The sequence below is a fragment of the Bactrocera dorsalis genome, chromosome 3 (assembly GCF_023373825.1).
Source record: "Bactrocera dorsalis isolate Fly_Bdor chromosome 3, ASM2337382v1, whole genome shotgun sequence".
NCBI classification, from domain to species: domain Eukaryota; kingdom Metazoa; phylum Arthropoda; class Insecta; order Diptera; family Tephritidae; genus Bactrocera; species Bactrocera dorsalis.
In genome coordinates, this window is record NC_064305.1 from 52,356,808 (window position 1) to 52,377,428 (window position 20,621).

Here is a 20,621-nt window from a genome sequence, read left to right on the forward strand (position 1 = left end):
ATATTTTTTAAATTCATTAACTTAAATTTAGGCAGTTTTATATATGTATGTGTAATATTAAAAATTTACGGTACATTTAATTTGGATCAGTTAGGATCCAACTAATCTGCAGCAGCAGATACTTTTTATTCCCTGAAAAGGGTATAATAAATATGTCGGGGAAAACATTTATTAATTTTAAAATTGGAGTAACAAGAAAAAAATAATAATTAAAAGTACGCTAAACTATGTTGATATTTCAATAAAAAAAAAGCTTTATTTTCAACAGATAACCAAATGATAGAGCACGAATTAGACAAAGGCAAAAAAACTTAAATTTTCTTTTCTAACCGCTACTTTTTAGTTTACTTTTTGGTTTGGTTTTACGAATGATAAAATTTATAGCATTTGTTCAAAAGTAAACCATTACCTGTCGGAATTTCCCGGCTTTTTGACTTCAAGATCCTCAATTCCCCACTTTTCGAAATCCACGACGACACATTATGGCAACATTTTAATAATTGATTCAAATCGCGATTAGGCAACAATTTAAGACAGCACTTACTCTTGCCATAAATTATGTAACAAGTTATAAAAAAATAAAATATTAATACATGTTTAAAAAAAATTAATTTTATTGCATAATTCATATATTAATGAATGACGTTCAAAATATTATTCCAAATGGTCATCTTTTGCTTTCACATAAGCACTCAAACGATTCGACCATTGATCAATAGCAGCACGTACAATTTCTATTGCTTCGCACCAAAGTTTTTTTGAGATTCTTCAAATTTATGTGGAGTATTCGAAAGCCCATGTTATCCAATTCTTTATTCCGATTGGCTTCCAGACGGTCAATCATCTGCAGCTATGAAATCAGGAATATTGCGTTTAAGCCATGTGTGTGATTTTTACCTTTTGTGATAGAGCATAATATTTAACCCTTTTAAATTTTTTTAGTTTTTGGAAGTCTTTGCGTAGATTTTGTTGTTTTGCTTATTAAAAACTTCTTCAACAGTGACCAATTTTTTATCTGTAAAAAAGAAGCTATCAGGACCGTTGAACCCGTGCCACTCAAAAATCCGTCTGTTGAGCCTAATTTACTTACTAGTATGCGCGATGTCAAAAGATGATTGGTTGGCTGGGAGGCTCATTATACCCATTTCCCTTCACATCATTTTCTTTTTTTTTTAGAGGATTTTTGTGAATGCCTTCGCGAACAGTTTTATGGTTTAATAGGTTCGCACCACGCGAGGACGACCACTTCCCTGTCTTTTATCAACTGCAGACGCTTGTGAAAACCCGTCAATAGAACAAACCTCTCGAATTACATTATTATGTTTTTTGAGAAGCTCATAAATTTCACTTACATTTTTTCCAAACTCCTCTAAATCAATCACGGCAATACGACATTATAATATAAAATAAAAACGGCGCTTTTTTCAGAAAATTTTTCTTCGCTTACTTTTAAAGTGAATTGATGACAACCCTAAGTATTCATATGTTATATTAAATATAACTGAAGTCCTGGAGTTGTCACTTTCATGGGGTTACATGTTAAATTATCAATATGCTAGAGCTGGACTAATGCGCTCTGTTAACCAATACGGTTATGGTTTTGAACGAATCCACTTAGAGTAATTCTAATTGCCGAACTTTAGTTTGGATTCAATTTACTTTAATAAGATAATTAAACATTTTCAAACTCTTAATAATAAATATTTATAATTTAGGCATATATGTACATACATCTTTGTAAATACTTATATATTTGTAACAATAGCTAATTTATTAAGTATTAAGTAGGATATTTTAACGCAATAATGAATTCGACAATTTTTGTATACACATTGATTAGTCAATTAAAAGAAATACAATACTTGTACAACGCTTGCATAATGAACTTTAAGTTATTGATCATAATGTTTTAATTAACCTTTCCATTTGTATGTATTGCTCGTATAATGTATGCTTTATTCATATGTATATTTTGTTACCTTTAGAGAATCCAAAATAGTTAAATATATATATAATGTTTAAACAGGATATACATATGTATGATCAAGTATATATAGAATTTTAAGCTTTTAACTGAATTTAGTTTTGTAGGTATTTAGCATATTGTTTTCTTAGATATTATGACTATATTGTATGATATATATATACAATTACATATAGTACATATGAACTATATGTGAAGATTTTGATGTATTTATGTACATACATTTTTGTTTAAACAATTTTGTATAAGAGTATTACATTTGTGAATGTACACATACCTATCCATCACAGCAACCCAAATATCGGTTAAGTTACTAGTTAACTATCCAATAACTCTAGCAGAAATTTCTGTTAAAGTTTCTGTGAATTCCTTAAGGCCATATTACCAAATATAACCGAAACTCTTGTGTATTTGGATCGTTCATGCCGTCCTTACGGATATGTTGTATGGTGTTTATATGTTAGTTTACATACTAACTCTTTCAATGAAATGGAGTCTCAATTGTGGAGATTTATTGGGATATGTATGTATGCATGTACACACAAGCGAATTGCTCTAATACAAAATCAGTTTAATGTTATTGCATTTCCATTTATCTATACATTAGAGGAAAGGGCAGAGTAGACAAATTGATAAAAAATAATAGTGTGAAAGATTAGGGGAGTTACACAAGATGTAGCACATATGGATTTATGAACGGGTAATAAGTTTTAGTGTTTTTATTATTTGTGTGTATATGCGTTTTAAACATTTTAACCCTATCCGCGTCAGTTCACAATTTGTATTATATATTTGTATTTAGGATTTTAGCATATATTTATATATCTGTGTAAGTTTGTATGTAGTACTGCTATGAACTTATTTTGTAATCACTGGCATCCTTGAAGTGTAAGGTTAGTAAACCTTAATAATAACATATGTATGTAATAACGTATGTTCTTTAAAGAATTGGTTAGCTCTCTAAGTACAAATCAACATAAGTACTTCTGCTGGTACACAATCCCACGCTCGAGTATTGTATCTCCTTGTGGTTATTTGTCACAAATGTAAAAGTTCCTTCAGTCCAGAATTACTTATTTAGTTAATCTGAAGGTAATGCATGGAAAAGGTATAGTAATTTATATGTATGTATGATTAATATGAGTATGTGTAAACTAACATCGAATCATTTCCGATGAAAGGGAGTTTAGTGTGTCTTCCACAGTTGCTTTATGTCGGTCAGTTTTTGATGTGTTAATTGGGGAGAAGTTCTCTGTCAAGAAATTGAAAATTAATATAAACAGAAATATGCATCTAACTTAATGTATGTCGCTTACCAATATCACCACTGGAGCTGGAATCTGTAAAGCTTGGGGTTCCTTCTGTCCAAGTCGGTGTTGATCCCTCTCCAGAAGCTGGTGGTGTCCACGCCAATCCTCCACGAGATCCATATTGACTACTGGATGAAGTATCTACAGCCAAATATGTGTCTAAGTGTATTTCAGAAATGCTAAAATTGTACATAAAATAAATGATGTTGTAAAGGTGCGCTTTTGTATGAGCTTTCTAAAACTAACCAAACAAATGAAGTGCGAAACAATATAATGCACATCACTATATGAAAAAATTTTACTATTTCACAACAAAACATATTTTGAAAATAAAACTATTGAAATAATTGTACGATGTCCGATTAAAGTTAAAAAGTTTCTCTAACCCACGACTTTTCTCCAAAGCCAATGATCTCCGATGGTACTTTTTCATAAATTTACGACCCTCCAGAAATTTGACAAAATACTTCTAAAGTCATTGCTCTGCATCAAGATTATTTTTTCAGTTAGGAATAATGTTTTATCAAAACACGATTGCTTGAGAAAGGTTAGAAGAAGTCATGAAATTTCGAAAGTATTCTTGTTAAGGTTAGTAATCTAAGGTAAAGTTAGAGAACTTTTGTTCATGGCGTGATAGACAAAAATAGCTAAATTATTACAACGAATTAATTCGAATATGTACTAAATCTTTTATTATCTTAATTTTTATTGCTAATGAAATTTGACCTCATTTGTAAACGGAAAGAGAATCAAATCAAAATAGATTTTTAAACTAAGAAATTATGTTTAAAAGAAATTGAATAGTTAACATTTGGCAAAATGTCATATATTCGCAATAACGTGCATTGTTTTTTATGCATATGGACTACTTTCCGACCTTGTCTTATTTCCACAAATTTTCTATAGGTTAAGTGCGATTAATTCTGGTGATTGCGCAGACCAAAAGATCATTTTAAATCCGTTGTCCGAAGAATAGTTCTTTGCCAGACCGCAAGGAATTTTGGGGTATTATCTTGCTGATATACCCATTTGAAAAGTATTTCCAACTTGGACCTAAAAGTATTTGCCCCCATTTTCTTTAATAAAAAATATTGTCCCAATGCCAGACCAAGAAAAACACGTCTAGACTATAATGCATTTACCTGCAGGTTTTAAATCGCCAATTATATTAAAAAAGTTCTAAGAAGTCTTATAAAGTTTTTCCCAATATTTCCCACTAAATTTGATGCCTTTTCGTTCGACTAAGACACTCTTTGCCACTTTTGTCGTTTCGAACAGCCTTCGCGAGATTTTGCAAACAATAAGTCTTGGTTTCTATAGGTCCATTAGTCAAGATTCCGACTTATTGACATGATCTGCAATAAAAATTTGTTTAACTAAGAATCTGCGCTGAATAGTAAGAGAAAACTATTGCAAATGTAGTCAGGCGTTGATATTATTTTCATAGGGTCAACCTATGTATATTTCTGTCGTTTTATATGACCCTCCTGCCCTGGAATGCGGTTTGGTTGGCTGAAAAGGTGAAATTAGTTCGGCTATTTTACGCTGACTCTTTCATTCGTTTCGCAATTTTTGAGTAACTTTATGATCCTTATTTGTAAAATGTTTTGCACGTATCTAAACAGTCCTATAAAGATAACCTCTTATTATAAAACTAACATTGTACTAACACATACTAACATTGTATATTTTGTTGCCTAAAATAAGAATATAATTATAATTACTACATTAACCCATGCGCTACGGCGGGTATGTTTGATTTTTATTTTTATTTATTTTTCCGTTTATTTTGAGAATTTGGTCTAAAGGAGGCAATAGTTCCCGTTCAAGAGTCTCAAAGAACTTAACTACATTTACACTTGCAAAAATTACTAAATTAAAAATGTACTTTGACCGTAACTTTTTATATAACTCATAGTAATTCGCCAGTAATTATGTAAATCCAATCTTAGTGATAATAATAAAAATTTTGCATGCAAAATTAAACTAGTGCAAGAATACGTTAACTATGATTTTTATTAAGATTACCTGACAATATCGTCCTTTTGAGAGCCCCGATATGCTGGACCGACATTCATTTTACGCTCGTGAGAGTATTGCGATTTTCTACCGAAGGACGAACTATTTCTATTCGAACTGTCTTCAGAAATATCATCAAACGCGGGTGGAGGCGTTGAACTGCAAGAAGGTGTTGAGCCTAGCGATACATGAAAACAATGCATTAATCAATGGAAATTAAACCGGGTTTGGAGATAGGAGTCGATAATAGGGTACAACGCAATGAGGCGATTTGCATGGATTGGGAATGGAAAGGAGGAGTGAACAAGCAAGTAATGTAAAACTATTTGTGTTTGTATTTATGTGTGAGAACCTCCAATGATCTTCCTTGCATTGCAGTTTTAACGAGTTTTTTTCTTGTTTGTTTCTTCTTTTTCGTTTTGATTCTGCATATTGGATGGAATAGCGGGAGGTGGTCGAGATTTACGCGACTTAAACTTTGATTCTATTTCATTCCTAACTTCTACAAATGCATTAACCGACTGCAGTAGATTTTCGTCCTGTTCAACCTCGAACCGTTCATCACGAAGAGCCATATCAGCGTATTGAAATATTTTTCTATGCTTGTTACTATTTTGTTGAGATCGACGATAACTTTTCGGGTTTTCCGTGGGACGTGGGAATGGGATTTCTGGTGGATCTGGCTCAATAGGCGGAAAATTGTAAACAATCGAGCCAATCGACGGTCGTCCAGATCGCGACATTATACTGTTTTCGCGTTGAAGCACGTCTACGCGATGAAGTAAATTATACCGATATGACCTATGCGAACGTACCTCCGATCGAGCTGTGGAGTATGTAGATTTTATTGAATCACTGGGTGCGATTGAACGACATATTGTACGGTTTTTCGTTGGTGAATTCATTGATTCAGGACTGCGGGGCCGCGATGTCTTGCGAGTTGTAGCTAATGAGTTTAGTTTAGGCGGAGGAGGTAAAGGCGGTGGCAAATCAATGTCAAATAAATCGTGTAACTCCAGCCAATCTTGTACATTACTCGGTGAACGTCGCTCACCGAATCGTGGCAGTGGTTTCTCCATAACTTGCAAGGTATTATTTGCTTTAGGTAGTTTTTCTTCTTTGGTTTTTATTGTTTTAAATGTTGTTGCTTTTGTTGGTGAGGAGCTCTTGACGGAATGGTTCACTATGTCTGTTTGTATGCTATTCTTTTTGTTGTTGCTGCCGATGGAATATCTACCTGTATTGGAAACACCGCGTGCGACTTCGTTATGACCATCGCTCTTCTTCCGCCGAGGTGAACCTCTTGGTGGCACAGGTGGAGGGACCTTAGACTTTGATGCACCACTGCCCGCATGTTGAATGGATAATCGAGGACCAAGCATTGGAACAACGGGAGTTGTGGAAGCGAGCGATGTAGTCGATGTGGGTACATCAGTACCAGAAGACTTCAGTCCACCTGACGGCTTACTGGATTGTGTGTGCGCCTTAGTGCCGGAAGTGTTCGATGGATACGCTGGGCGATGTTCGACGGCGCATTCCGCTATTTGAAAAAGTTTGGATATGTCAATTGTCGCGGACAAATACAATGCGAATATGTCTATATATATATATATATATATACATGGATTTACTTACAGCGATTTTCACTCTCATTTTCAATAGAACGCTGTATTGCTTTCGATAAACTTTTCCTTTTTGAAGGAGAGTGCTTGAGTGCTGCAAATTTTTAAAAGCATAAACATATGTGTAAATATATACCTTGCTTACATTTTTGAGTAAAATAATTCGAGAAACTTACCGATGTAACTGGTTACCAAAGTACGAAACTTTCTATGATTTCCTTTAATTTCCGGTAAATCCACTTTGATCGCAGAAAAAATTTGCAATTTTATTTTTATATGTACATTCTTCAACGAATATTTTAAAAATAACTTACACGAAGGTATTTTTCGAAATACCGTTTTGGCCATAAAGGTTTGGAATCTTTGAGCATAAAATGATGGCCGGCACACTGATACAGTGTCCTAAAAATAAAAACAAGTAATGTAAATTATAGAGCGCTTTATATGTTCTAAAGCCGGTTTTGGTATAATTTACTTGCTACTCCTCGTTAGTATTGGATTCGTTTCATCAAGCAAATTAAATATTCCGTCTTTTTAGGGTTTCAATCCAGAATTGTTTAAAATTCTCAATAATGCAACTCAAAGTTTTAAATAAAGAAAAACAGAAAAAAACGTTAACTTCGACTGAACCGAAGCTATAATACCCTTCATGGGTAAAATTTTGACAGTTGAAGTTCACTGGGGCTTTAAACCAAATATTGTTATGTAGATGTATACGGCCGTCATTCTGACATACGGTAACCAGCTCTAAAGTAACACTATAATATCATGAAACTAACAGAAGTACAAAGAGCAGCCTGCGCAGGGGTTACCGCTGCTATAAGGTCATGACCGACTTAATACACTTCTGTTTCAGCTGCTCATGACGTAGCAGCATGTTCTACTAAAACAATACAGGAATTTAGAGTTTGAAATAGGTAAGATTATGAACAAAGCGCTATCCTGAACCAGCTAAACATAAGTAAATCAGACTACCTTAAGACTTGTGGTATATTCCCACAAGGTTAGATTTCAATAGCCACTTCCGGGAGAGGATAACCTCTAGACGTTAGTGGAGAAGAAGTTTGGTAGAAGAGGATGACGGTAGTCTCTATCTATACTGATGGGACCAAAATGGACTGAGGAGTAGGTGCGGGTTTATACTCCGATTATCTCAAAACCTCTCTCTCCATTCGACTGCCAAACTAGGAAGTTATTAAGAAAACACTTTTTCTGTCCAGCTATATTATAAACTAGACACAGAATATTTGGTACCAAAATTTGAAAGTTCGTATGGCTATAATGGTCCGATATCGGCGGAATAAGCAGCTGCTTAGGGAGAAAAGAACGCGTTCAAAATTTCATACTTTCAAACTTCGAGACAAACTTAATATTACCCATTAGATGTGTGATTTGCTATGTTAAATTCTTACCCCATCGTGTATAATACTCTTGAAAGTATGCTCAAGTTTCTTCTTCAATCTGTAAGACTGCAATATATCAATTATACCGATGTAGAGAAGGAGACGTTCGCCTTTTTCACTTCTGGCAGGAATTCCACCAGGTCTAATAAATGAGAAAAATAATAACATAGCCAGGACATTAAAATAAAAGTAATTAAACTTACGGAACATCGTCTTCATCGTCTATAGGCTCGCTCTCGGCTTGAATGCTTTCCATTGCTGTAGAATGCGCTACTAAACGTTGCCGATTTGCTGATCTAAACAAAAAAAAAATTTATATGTAATCGTTGCAACCATAGTTAGTTAGTTTCTCTTTATTTTGCTCCATGTTTGCGAGGCTATAACTCACGAACGACTTAAAAGAAACGACAATCAATCAAACACGTGTTAGCGCGTGAAATGAGCTTTCCAAAAAGGTATAGCATGACCCGATGCGACGAATAAAACTAGAACTACGCGCTTTCAGCGCCAACTAGCGAAAATACCGCAAGACTTTTTTGACAACCTAATACTATAATTTATTATTTAGGATCAGGAATTCTGTTAGAATATAAGATTTGCGGATACAAATTGTATTGAAGAAGATATCAAAAATTTTAGAAAATGGTTCGGTTCGGATTGAAATGAAAAACACCAATGAAACATTTAATTGACATAATATATGACGTGCTTAAAAATGCAACCTCTTAAAGGAAGTTCATAAAATCCACAGAAAAATGAAAACCGTACTAAAGAATCTGTTGTATAGAATGCACGATTCGATTCATTGAGAAAAATTTGTGAAATTCTTATTCCAGCTTATAGTCGTGCTTAAATTTTAAAGAAAAATTATGTTTTTAAGTGATATATTTATATATTAAATATATATGTTTTCAACTTTAAAATTTATTATTTATCAGCCCTAAGAGCTGGTATAGACGAAGAATTATCAGAAAACATTTTTTTAATAAATTTCAACACTGATTAATCAAGCAAATCGTATAGTTAGAAATCGGTAGAATTAATGAACTATTTTCTTAACAAAAATGAAATTCTCTCTATAGAATCTGTCTATAGCAGATTGTTATATTGATCTCATGTATGCCACTTTATTTTTGGATTTGATCTCAATAAATGTATTCATTTTTGTAATAATAACACTTTAATATATTTTACATGAATTTGATCTCAATTATAAAGGCTTTTAATAAAATAAAGTAAACTATTTGAGCCGGACCAAATTGCGATTTAGAGATACTCATAAGAGGGTCCTTGAATCGGTACAAGTATTTTCTGAGTGGTTCGAACCACCGAACCGAACCGATGTAGTGGTTGTAGCCCTGGTTTGTAACATAAAGTATTCACAAAATTTTCAAATGCATAAAACTTTGCTAATTGAAGGTAATCCCACGTATATATGCATAAAGTTTATTTGGCAAACTTACTTATTGCGATTCATGCTCACTGATGATTCCCTGTCGCGACCTTCTGATCCCCCGGCGGCTTCGCCATCCCCATCTGGATTGTCTTCAAAATCGGAATCCTCAGCTATGGGAGCTTTTGATTTTTTACTTTCACTTTTCTTTTCTTTGCTCGCCTGATCCAAATTATGAACTCCAACTAAAAGTGAATAATCCATAATTTTGAATGATTCCAGCACTGTACAGTCGCGTTGAATTGTTTTGATGAGTGCGCTGTATGTTTCTGCTTCTAAAAACAAACCATTTGGATGATGCTCCATAAAATCAAGATCTTTATAAGTCGGCGATTTTTTTGAACGTTCCCCTTTTGAAGCTTTTCTCTTGAATGTCGATCCCTTTAAATCATATTTCAAATGCATTTTAACTGATGAGGGCAAGAGATTGTTCATAACAACCAATCGAATGTTTTTACTAGTACTTGTCTGTAGGCAGTAAAGACCAAAAAATTTTGGCAACAATGTACGCGGATTTTGATTCAAATTCATGTAGTATCTATCGCATATATAGTATAGATAAATAGGATAAGACTTTGTATAAAGACCTTTTTGTATATTATAGTGGTCTTACCCAGGCAAAAGCTTTTGCAAAAACTCTCCTTCTTTGTGTTGAACAGTTTTAATTATGAATTCATCATCAGCCGTCAAATAAAAGATAGAACCAGAAGCACCAGGGTTGGATAACTCTCTCAACGGTGCTGAGCACATGGACATCTAAATTTTTGGAATGGTATTTAAAATATTATTATTAATAATATTGTGCCTAAGGGAGTGACTATAAAGTTCGACTTTGGAATATAGGACTTAAATATATATGCATAATTTAATTATAAAACTAAATTAATATGAGTCTTCTCACCATAAAATCATCCGGTTGTATACCAAACAAATCCCTAAAATACCGAAATGCAATAGGCGCATAAATTTTATATCTGAATTCACTGTAGTGGTGGGCTGGCGTAAGGCTTGATCCTTCTGGGGGAAAAGTAATACTTTCAATTTCGAAAAAGTCCATCATTAGAAGATCTCGTTTCGGTTTAGATGCCAGGCTTCCGACCTGAATAAAATATTTCATTTAACTGCGTCTCAATAAATATTTGTTGCCAAATATTCTCGCCATTCAAAGCAATGTTTACCGTGTGTTGAATGCCCAACTGGATGGAGCCCATTATCTGGCTAGTTTGAATTTTTTTATAGGTGATCTCCCCGCCTTCTCCAACGCGCCGATGACCAATCTTGCGCTCCTTATCTCCTTTGTTTCCATAACGAGATTGGCGGTGCTGATTAATCTAGAGCAACTACATTTCAAAACTTTGTTTTTTAAATTAGATAATAATATGTACTTACATCTGAACTTGAAGATTGAATATTTTGATCTGCGAATATAAAACAGTTTTCTAATTGCTTTCAAGTATTTTATCACAGTGTTTTATGTTGTGAACACAACGTTCATATATATGCATATTAATGTGTGTATATTGACTTAAAGTTTGTAAGCCAATTTGTCTTTATGAAAACAGAAGTTTCATTAAAATGTGTATTTGCTACAATAACTTTCACCTTGATAAAGGGAATTTTCCACAAATAGATATGGGCTTGAATATATTCCGATTTATTTAATTTCTTGTTCATCGTATTCATGTGTTTCAAGGTACTAAAAACTCTCATTGATTTTTTATGCCATTCCAAGATATTAAATTAGCTAGTCGTACATTATTGCTTACTTTTAGATTATTGCACATACAATATCTGATAATAAATTCTCTAAATTATTATTTTCGTTTTGCATTTGTAGATATTTCTGCTTAAAATCACCGAATTCCTATTAATACGCCCGTGTGTAACACACAACCATAAAAATGCATACATAAGTACATTGAAAAGTATTTCGTAAGCACCCCTAGGGTGCATGTGTAAAACTCATAATGCTGAAATGTAAAAATTACCACCTTTAATAAAATTTGAATTGTCTGCCGTTTTAGTATTGGACGTGGTTGATAGATCCTGGTCAAAGGAGTTGATAGCATCTCCAGAAGCCATTTCACCGATGTCGTTGGTTGAGTTACTTTCACCAGGCACAAACTGAACGGGTACGAGGAGACGTTCATTTCATCTCTTGGCCTTGTGCACTTTGCCAAACCCTTCTGTTTTGCCTTTAACTCCTTCCAAGTATTCTAACTTTGTTTAGATCATTAACTATGTTAGTCCATATGAATATTTTACTTTTTTCAGCAGAGAGAAAGTCACTTTGAATTTATAAAACTTTAGTTAACGCTTTTACTATAAATGTGCCATCCGTTGGAAGCTTAAAAACTGTCTACTTACATACTTTTAGGCAGAAAGAACAAACTTCCATAGTGACGGCTGGAAGTGCAAAAAAACCCCGATTGTTGCTCATGTCGCAAGACATCTAAAATTCCTCAACTGAATTGAAAGAAAGAATTTGATAATAGAGTTGCCATATTATTCATATACAAATAACTTGGTTTGGCCAACTCAAAAGTGTTTATGAATTTATTTCGATTCTATTTTTTGTTTGAGGATAATATTCAATTTTTTTTATTTAAGTTCTAATCTAATGCTTAGAACAATTATTGGTGTTTGTCAATTACAATTTTTGAATTAGAGTACATTTTAATTTCTCAGCTTTTTTGCAAAATTTAAAAATTGCCTTTAAAGATAAGGTTGATATAGTGCTGTGTGAGTTTTCTTAGTTGAACAGAAATACATAAGTATTAAAGTCAGCCAATATTTTTCAAAATATTTAAAGTTTAATAAAAGAGAAGCAACAACAAAATGAAAGTATCGGAATATTGCTAGGTATAAATAGAAATTATTTTACTGCTAACCATTTATTTAATAAAAAATGTATTGTGACTCACTAAAAACATACAAATTTTTATTTCACGATTTGGATAAATTCCGAGTAAAATTAAAAAATGTATATACAAGAAACATACAGCGCACACTCGAAAACGTGAACACTTTTAAACGAGAATACCCAGAAATGTGAACATACTCGTACATACTTGTTTGGGCTTTGGCTATTCTAAAATGCAAACAAGCCAAGAAAGCTCCCAAAGGTGAACAATAAAGCTGTTTGGATTTATTTTGCATCGCTCTTAAATAATTCAGAATTTGGGAAATCCCTAATATTAGTAAATGACGCGATTTTTTATGGTTGCATGGAACTAGCAAAACATTTCAGTTGCAATTTTTGATGAAGCGTTCACGTAGCTAGTTTTTACACTCATGATAGATAGTTTCAAAAATTCAAAAAAATAGGAGGCATTCGAATTCAGCAGTACATCCGCAGTTCTGAAAACAGCGTCCAGATGTAAAGCCGGAGAAGTGGTGACTTACGTATTTGTGTTGCTCAAATCACTGTTGCTCGCTAAATCTCATAAACTTAAAATCTTGGTAATCAGGAAGTCAAATAATCCACTCTGCTTTAAAAAAATGATTTCCCGAATCATTCGTTCTGTAGGTGCAGGTACCTTTAGGATTTTGTCAAAACTTTTCTAAAATTTATTGTTTTAAAGTGAAATCGTTTCTAAGGGAAAAACTATTTTCTAATTGTAAACGCTCCTTCACATCTATATTAGTCAGAACTGGCAGCAGAAGATGGGAGCATTTTCGCAATGTTTATGCCACCAAACGTTATTCCCCTCCTTCAACCCATAGATCAAAATGCAATATAAATCATGAAGGTGCACTACAGCTGTCTAGATACTCGTAATTCGAATAATAATATTGAACAAGATTAAGGATTACAGGAAGACTTCTTTCAGAATATTATTTTTAATTAGATTCAAAATAAATTCAAATGAATTTTTCGGAATTAAATTTTGTATCTAAGTTTTGTGTATATACTTAAATTATATCAATGCATACATATGAATGTGATTAATTTACACCTGTGCAAGGGCACCTGCTCCTCCTCAACGTACAATACGGCCGAAGCCGGGATCGGTCGGAAGTCACACACTTAATGCATTATCGATTCCATTATGGGCTTCTAATTAACCAACAGAACAACACAACAATAGGTAATCTGAAAAGTTCATTTCGTTTTAAATTTTTGTATTTTTTTGCGAAATTCAACATTAAGTTGTTGAGGCCGGTAAGCGCGCGAGCTTTCGCATACCAAAATTTCCATTAACTATATGGTTAACATATGCTTTTGATATTTTTTATTATTAGAAATATCGATTAACTTCGTTTCCCGGTCATCCAAAATCATTGTGTGATTTTTTTTTGAAATTTTCGTTTGCAGAAACCTCTTTACCTAATTTATTCTTATATTTATAATTAATTTCACAATGGGTCGGTCGATTTCTATAGAAGCTATATGTATATGTATGTGATGCCATTAGTTCGGCAAACTTAAAATCTAGACATAATTACTCTGTTCTGGGTTTAAATATAAGAAATGATTGACATGCTTAGTTCGTTTTGAAAAGTAATAAATTCGTATTTGTTAATTTATTAAGTTTATTAATCTTAAAGGTCTTGTAGATGATACTATTTAATGAATAAAAACACGTTCATTTGATCTAAACTATGTTTTTTGTTTTCGTATTTATTAATGTTCAGTACACGTCTGTACTTATACATAAAAATATGAATATGATTTTTAATTTTTCTTGTTATGACATTTACATGCATTTACAAAATAAGCACTTTTGAAAATACCGCAAAATTCAGTTTTCATTAAAATCTAAACAAAAGTATTCTAAGTGAACAAAAATGTTCTATCAAACTAACTGCTCAGTGTTAAAGATGCAATCGATATTACTACGGCAACTGTAGTCCACTTGCGTTGTATATTTGTCGCTTTGTCTGCAAAAGAAATTGACGATGTATAACATATTATTTTATGTCAATATACATATAAACAAATGTTTTTATTAATCACAATATTGGGATTAAGACGATCACATATACACACATATATGGCATAATTAAAAGAATATCGTTTATACATACTCGTATGTTTGAGTGTATTAGAATTGATAAATACTTTTTAAAACGATGCTGATAAGTCTGTCAAATAAGAATATCCACCAGTATCAGGGGATTGTCGATAGCGATTTTCGCGTTTATGGTTTTTTATGTTTAAAAGTTGTGTTTTTCTATCTTTAATTTTAAGATTAATTACATATTGTTCCAACGTTGATGGCAATAATTGCAATATTTTCAACTTTTTCAAGAAGTAACCAGACTGTATATGTACATATATCATTTTAATACAGATCATGTAATAACAACACTAAATTTTAAAAAATAATTAGTTTCTCTTTAAATTACTGACCAAGCTTCTAAAGGTGAGCTTCAACAAGAAAGTATGTGGGTGCTTGTTACTTTTTATTGTTGACAAATTGAAAAATTTGTAAACGTAATGCATTAGATTCCTAGAAGAACTTTATTTTCATCGGCCAATTGCAACTATTATACATTGACTCTATCTGAACAATTTCTACGAATAAAGCACAACTGCTTTGGACAGACTAAATCCATTCAGTTCGTCTTACTGATCATTTAAATACGTGTGTATTATACATATATGTTTTGTAAGGGTTTCGACGTTGTAAACTTAATGTACCCTGTTCACGAGTTATGAGTAAAAGTAAGTAAAGTTCAGGAGTCTTGGAGTAGAACATTTTATTTAATAAAGGTCTAATATCTAACCCAATAATACTAAAGCGATTAAATTTTTACCAAATTTTTGCAATTTGTCAAATAAACTATAAAAAAGGAAAGGGTCTAAATAGGCCATTTCAAAATCTCTATGTGGTAATTTGAAAACTAGTATATAATGATCACTAAAGCTATTTTGATTGATTTTGTTGATTACTAATAGTAATTGACAAATATAAATATATTTTTTAAAGATTCTATCTACGGACATAATTTCATGTTTTTCATCACTAATTAAAGCCCAGCGAAATTAATCGAAATGAACGAAATTTTTGCCCACAGGAGAAGAAATCACAAGTAGTTCTTGGCACCCAAAAAATTTTTATTTTATTTTGAAGGCAAGCGATTTTTTTGTTTTCTATAATAACTTAAAAAACTATGTAAAAAGTAAACAAGAGTTATTAACTATGCAAATACATAAATATGAGTTTTATTAAATCAAATGAACTAATTATAAGTAATTAAAAGTAATCTACAAATATTTAAATTAAGTTGTTGATTACAACCAAATATTTTTGTTACTTTTTATTATGAACTTTTACTTATTATGATTACCCAACCAAGAAGTTTTTTGAATTATTAATCTTAAATAAATTTCTTAGCTCTGCGTTTATAGCTCAAGTGTCGCAGACATTTTTAAAGTTCGAAAAGTCAACTTTCTGAATATGTGGTGGTTATTTTCTAAAAACGAAAATTAATTGGTGAAATTTTAGTTTGAATGAAAACACGAAATTTCTTATGTTAAATGTATGGGAACCTTAAAAAAAAATAGCTACCCCTTAGAGTTAAGCTACAGCGCCTGGCTTGAGGTAGCATTTTTTGTCTGTCAATCACTAACATTTGAGGGGGTAAGAGTTGAAAAAAAAATCCAAAATTTTTTTTTGAAGCACCCTAATATATACATATATATATATAATATGCGATCAATGTAAATTTTTGTTGAGGTAAATGGTGATGTATGTATGGTGTGTCTTCATTCATGGATGTTGTTTGGTTTACTCTTTACATGCGCATATATGTACATATGTACATACATATGTGTATATGTGTTTAGATTCAAATTTCACAAATTGCACATAAATGTGTATGAGCCGAGATGGTTGGACTTTAACAAATTTTTTTCAATATGTATGTCTTTTTAAAATTCCTTGAATGTAATAAAAAAAATCTTACCTCTACTTACCATAGAAAATTGTTTCTCTCCTCTTAGTATAAGTGGTACCAAGTAGGAAAAATGAACACGAGATCGGTGTAGGCGATTCCAACTTATCCCGCGGAATTCTCGTTCTGACTGTCGTACTGTACAGACCGCTTGAGTTCTGATCAGTGTGTGTCAGAACTGAGTCTATTATCTTTGTATCAAACCTAAGAAGAACCAGGACAGTAAAAGAAGAATTTAATAACTAAAATGAAGTAAGCATTCAAAGTTCACCTACATTACAGAAAGTTGGGGTTGGGGAAATACATTTTGCACCGCGCACATTATATCTACGTCACTTTGTTCTCCATCCATTTTCGTTTCTAACACAAAATCGGACTCAGGAACTGTAGAAATAGCATGTGAATATTGCTTAAAGATATGAATATAGCAAAAAACATACCAACAATTTGAAGACGGGCACTTTTCTTATCTGTGGACTCGAACGTTTGTACGGCGCATGTGTACTCCCCAGTCATATTCCAATCTGGTTTCGTTATAGTTATAACACCAGGACTGCCTTCCATGGTGAATATTTTGGTGTCTATTTTGGACTTCATTATGCCCTTGAAGTATTTGGGATTTAATTTGAAATGTCTGATTTCATATCGCTACAGATTAAGCTACAAGCAACAACTGTTCGCTCTATTTTATACACATCTACATAACATTTGTAATGTACGTAAAATTTTGTGTAAATCGAATTTTGTTGTGTTAAATCGAACTACATACCGATAACATTTCTAAAATACCCAAGTAAATCAACTAGCAAATTCTTACCATGGCAAAACCTTTTACTTGTGGTATCCATTGGTAAATGGAGTGATTGTTGAATAACCACTTTAACACGAATCCTTTTTCGCGCGGCTCTACCTCGTACTCGCAATCCAGCACCAGGGGATCAGGCTCAGTATTCCGATCCAAAGTGTACGTGTGAGGGACTTTGAGATTTGTTATCCGAACCGAGTTGGTAACTTAAGGAATTTCCAATATTATCAATGCCAGCTAATATTATTAAGGAAATTTTAGAGCGTCTTACCTGAGAGCAATGTCAGCCATGTAAGTGTGGAAATGCACAAGGACCATTTGTTCGCCATCAGCACCAGCATTTAAGGGATTATTGTCGCCCACGTACAATTCAATGCACTGTTAAAGCGCGTTCGTTGCACCGTTCGGAATGGGGTGAGCGACCAAGCGAGCTGCTTACTTCGCAATTTTCATGCTTTTTAATTCACTAACTGGATAAAGACAATCGTTCACATTAGCAAATATACTCGTTCGTTATAATATGTATGTTTGATATATACATATGTGCGTGTGATAGCGGTGTTTCGCTTACTGGATTTACTTACTTATAAGATTAACCTAATATACGTGTATACCTAAAGTTTAAAGTTGCTCTTCACCACATAATTAGGCCTTCGAATTGTTCGAGTATCGATGTTAGTCGTCTTAACTTCTGGTATGTGTGTAAGGTTGCGTTTTTCAAATGAGTATCTGTTTTCGTGCAACGAGTCGGTCTTAAATTTTATATAAATTGTGACTGCTGCACAAACTATTGGTTAATATAGTTTGTGTTTATTTGTGCCTAGTCCTTTGGCTTTTCCTACTGTTATTTTCACTTTCGCCATCCATTCACTTCACGTTCGTATAAATTTTCGTGTGAAAAATCGACTTTTTAACTTTGAGCAGGTAAGTGGGTATGGAATTGTTATACTTGTGGGTACACAATAGTGTTGCTTCCTTTTTGCTTGTATTTGCTTGCAGTTGTCTTCTTTCCAAAAGCTTTTGACGGATAGATTACTCACCGTTATGCGCATACTCGGAACAAGTTGCATACATTTAACGTACGATAAAGCTTTTTATATTGCTTTCCAAAAAACAGCGTTGCATTTAGTTGTTAATAAGCAGCTGATTGCGACTTCCTTTTCCGGAACAATATATAATATTTATTATTTATAATTAAGAAATACATTGAAAGCTCTATTAAACGGATGCTCTATTAAGCGCACATGTGCACATTTGCGGATCGCTACATTTTTTGACGTTTATTAAGAACAATTTATTACGAACAACTTTATTAACCGGATAGAAATGCTGATTCCTTCTTCCTTTTTTATAGTGTCTCCCACTTTCCCTTCGTTGTGTTACAATCATCATGGTAAACTTAATACTCGTATATCATGGCCAGGGTATAATTAGGATATCTTGATAAAACTTGGAGCACATGATCCTTGGCACAAAATATACACGAGATTCAACTAAAATTCGATATTATCGATATCAGCAACAAAATAAAAAAACAGGTTATTCTATTTATGCTTCTATTTATTGAATAATCTTTAATAAAATCAACATTTAGTTAAATATTAAAGTACAGACACAACGAATGACTAGTCAAGAAATAATAGATGCTCAATTATGCTAATTAAAAATACAAAACTTAATCATCATGTGTCCATGGACTTTTTTTCAGACATTTCATTTTCGTTCAAAATTTGGATGTCAGGGACATTTTTCGTATCAACATCTTTCATCCATAAAACATCGTCATCATTCATTAAACAGAGAATCTCTCGGGCACGTCTAGCCGCAATTCTTTAAGTACGAATTTTCGTGATAGGTAATAGCTCTTGTTTTTTATGTGATTGTTTGTGTTGATTGGTGGCTTTATATGAAGAAAAATATAGGCCACATATGCTACACGATCTTTTAAATAAGTATGACTCGACACTAGGGCAATAACTATCATATGGAACTTGTTTCAGATAGGATGATGCTTGGAGATTTAATAATATCTGTAGTAATAATGCAACAAACTTAGCGTCGTTATCATCACTCCCTGTGACTCCATAACCTTCTGCTGTCTGTTTAATTAACACAGGTGGTGGTAAAAATCCTTCTTTTAATAATTTCTAAGGACTAGAACGTCTTACACCGCAACATGCAATAGTTTCACATTTAACTATTTGGTTGTCAAAAAAGTCTTGCGGTATTTTTATTGAATCAATTCGTGTGGCACCCATACATCGAGCTTCTTAGTGACTCCAAGCGTCTTCAAATGGTTTATAACGGTTTGATGACTACTATGCTGGTCTCTTGCGGTGCAGTGGAAATGAAAACTGTATCGGATCCATAAACTGCACAAATTTTATTGGCGGCTTGAGATGCATTTTTGCCTTTATCGTAGTAGTACTGTAAAATATGCCGTATTTTCTCTTTATTTTGCCTCATGTTTGCGACGCTATAACTCACGAGCGACTTAAATGAAACGACGATCAATCAAACACGTGTTAGCGTGTGAAATGAGCTTTCCAAAAAGGTATAGCATGACCCGATGCGACGAATAAAACTACGCGCTTTCAGCGCCAGCAAGACTTTTTAACAACCCAATATTTGTAAAAAATATTGTGACTCACGTACATGATTAGCATACCAAGTAGCATTATTTTTTAACATTATAGCCTGTTCAATTTCCAGTCCAGTAACAGTTGGTGCAACAAATTCAGCAACGACTGGAAAATTATCAATGACTAACTTGCTCCAAAGGTCAGCCAACACATTGCCCGCACTTTCGAAGTTTCGTTTTTCATGATCTAAGTCAGTAGTTCGATTACTTGAATCAAGATGTGACCCAAAATAATCATGATTTAATAGTACACCAGTAAGTTCTCGACTGAGAGGTGCCACGCGTCGTTCAACTCTGTTAAGTGCATTCCTTCCTGGGGCATTTGCATCTAAATGAAAATTTTTAAAATGTTGTAAAGCTGAAACAATAACGCGGGAGACAATTTTGTAACTCAACCACCATTTGGTAGCGTTTTGTGCAACATTTCGTAACTATTATACATTATGTCAAATAAGTACCCAGAAATTATCATTTTAAATTT

The 20,621-nt window shown here is 33.1% G+C and overlaps 2 protein-coding genes across 10 annotated transcripts; both read right to left on the minus strand.

The window, feature by feature from the left end:
- Positions 1-6: 6 nt before the first annotated feature.
- Positions 7-12,174, minus strand: LOC105225374 (phosphatidylinositol 4-phosphate 5-kinase type-1 alpha). 5 transcript variants are annotated; one of them, XR_003845721.2, is made up of 17 exons: positions 11,780-12,173; positions 11,181-11,209; positions 10,970-11,122; positions 10,693-10,890; positions 10,405-10,547; positions 9,802-10,329; positions 8,542-8,634; positions 8,348-8,480; positions 7,250-7,337; positions 7,112-7,174; positions 6,949-7,029; positions 6,551-6,853; positions 5,323-5,491; positions 3,301-3,473; positions 3,144-3,236; positions 1,091-3,070; positions 7-1,015 (listed from the first exon to the last, which is right to left on the minus strand). XR_003845721.2 is itself a non-coding variant. In XM_049453115.1 (17 exons), the coding sequence occupies exons 2-17, from the start codon at positions 11,871-11,873 to the stop codon at positions 3,066-3,068; spliced, it is 2,346 nt and encodes a 781-aa protein (XP_049309072.1). In that variant the 5' UTR covers positions 11,874-11,995; positions 12,057-12,161; the 3' UTR covers positions 7-3,065. The 5 variants fall into 5 exon arrangements, 2 of the variants coding, with proteins under 2 accessions (XP_049309072.1, XP_011202101.2); XR_003845720.2 differs by having other exon boundaries at positions 7-1,029; XM_049453115.1 differs by having other exon boundaries at positions 7-3,070; positions 11,780-11,995; positions 12,057-12,161.
- Positions 12,175-14,383: 2,209 nt separating this feature from the next.
- Positions 14,384-18,489, minus strand: LOC105225375 (hypothetical protein). Of its 5 annotated transcripts, none has more exons than XM_029549821.2 (7): positions 18,114-18,489; positions 17,771-17,965; positions 17,512-17,705; positions 17,135-17,297; positions 16,970-17,078; positions 16,717-16,898; positions 14,384-14,675 (listed from the first exon to the last, which is right to left on the minus strand). In XM_029549821.2, exons 2-7 carry the CDS (start codon positions 17,838-17,840, stop codon positions 14,596-14,598), a joined length of 798 nt encoding a protein of 265 aa, XP_029405681.1. In that variant the 5' UTR covers positions 17,841-17,965; positions 18,114-18,489; the 3' UTR covers positions 14,384-14,595. The 5 variants fall into 5 exon arrangements, with proteins under 5 accessions (XP_029405681.1, XP_011202104.1, XP_029405680.1 ...); XM_011203802.4 differs by having other exon boundaries at positions 17,771-17,969; XM_029549820.2 differs by having other exon boundaries at positions 18,084-18,489.
- Between the last annotated feature and the right edge of the window lie 2,132 nt (positions 18,490-20,621).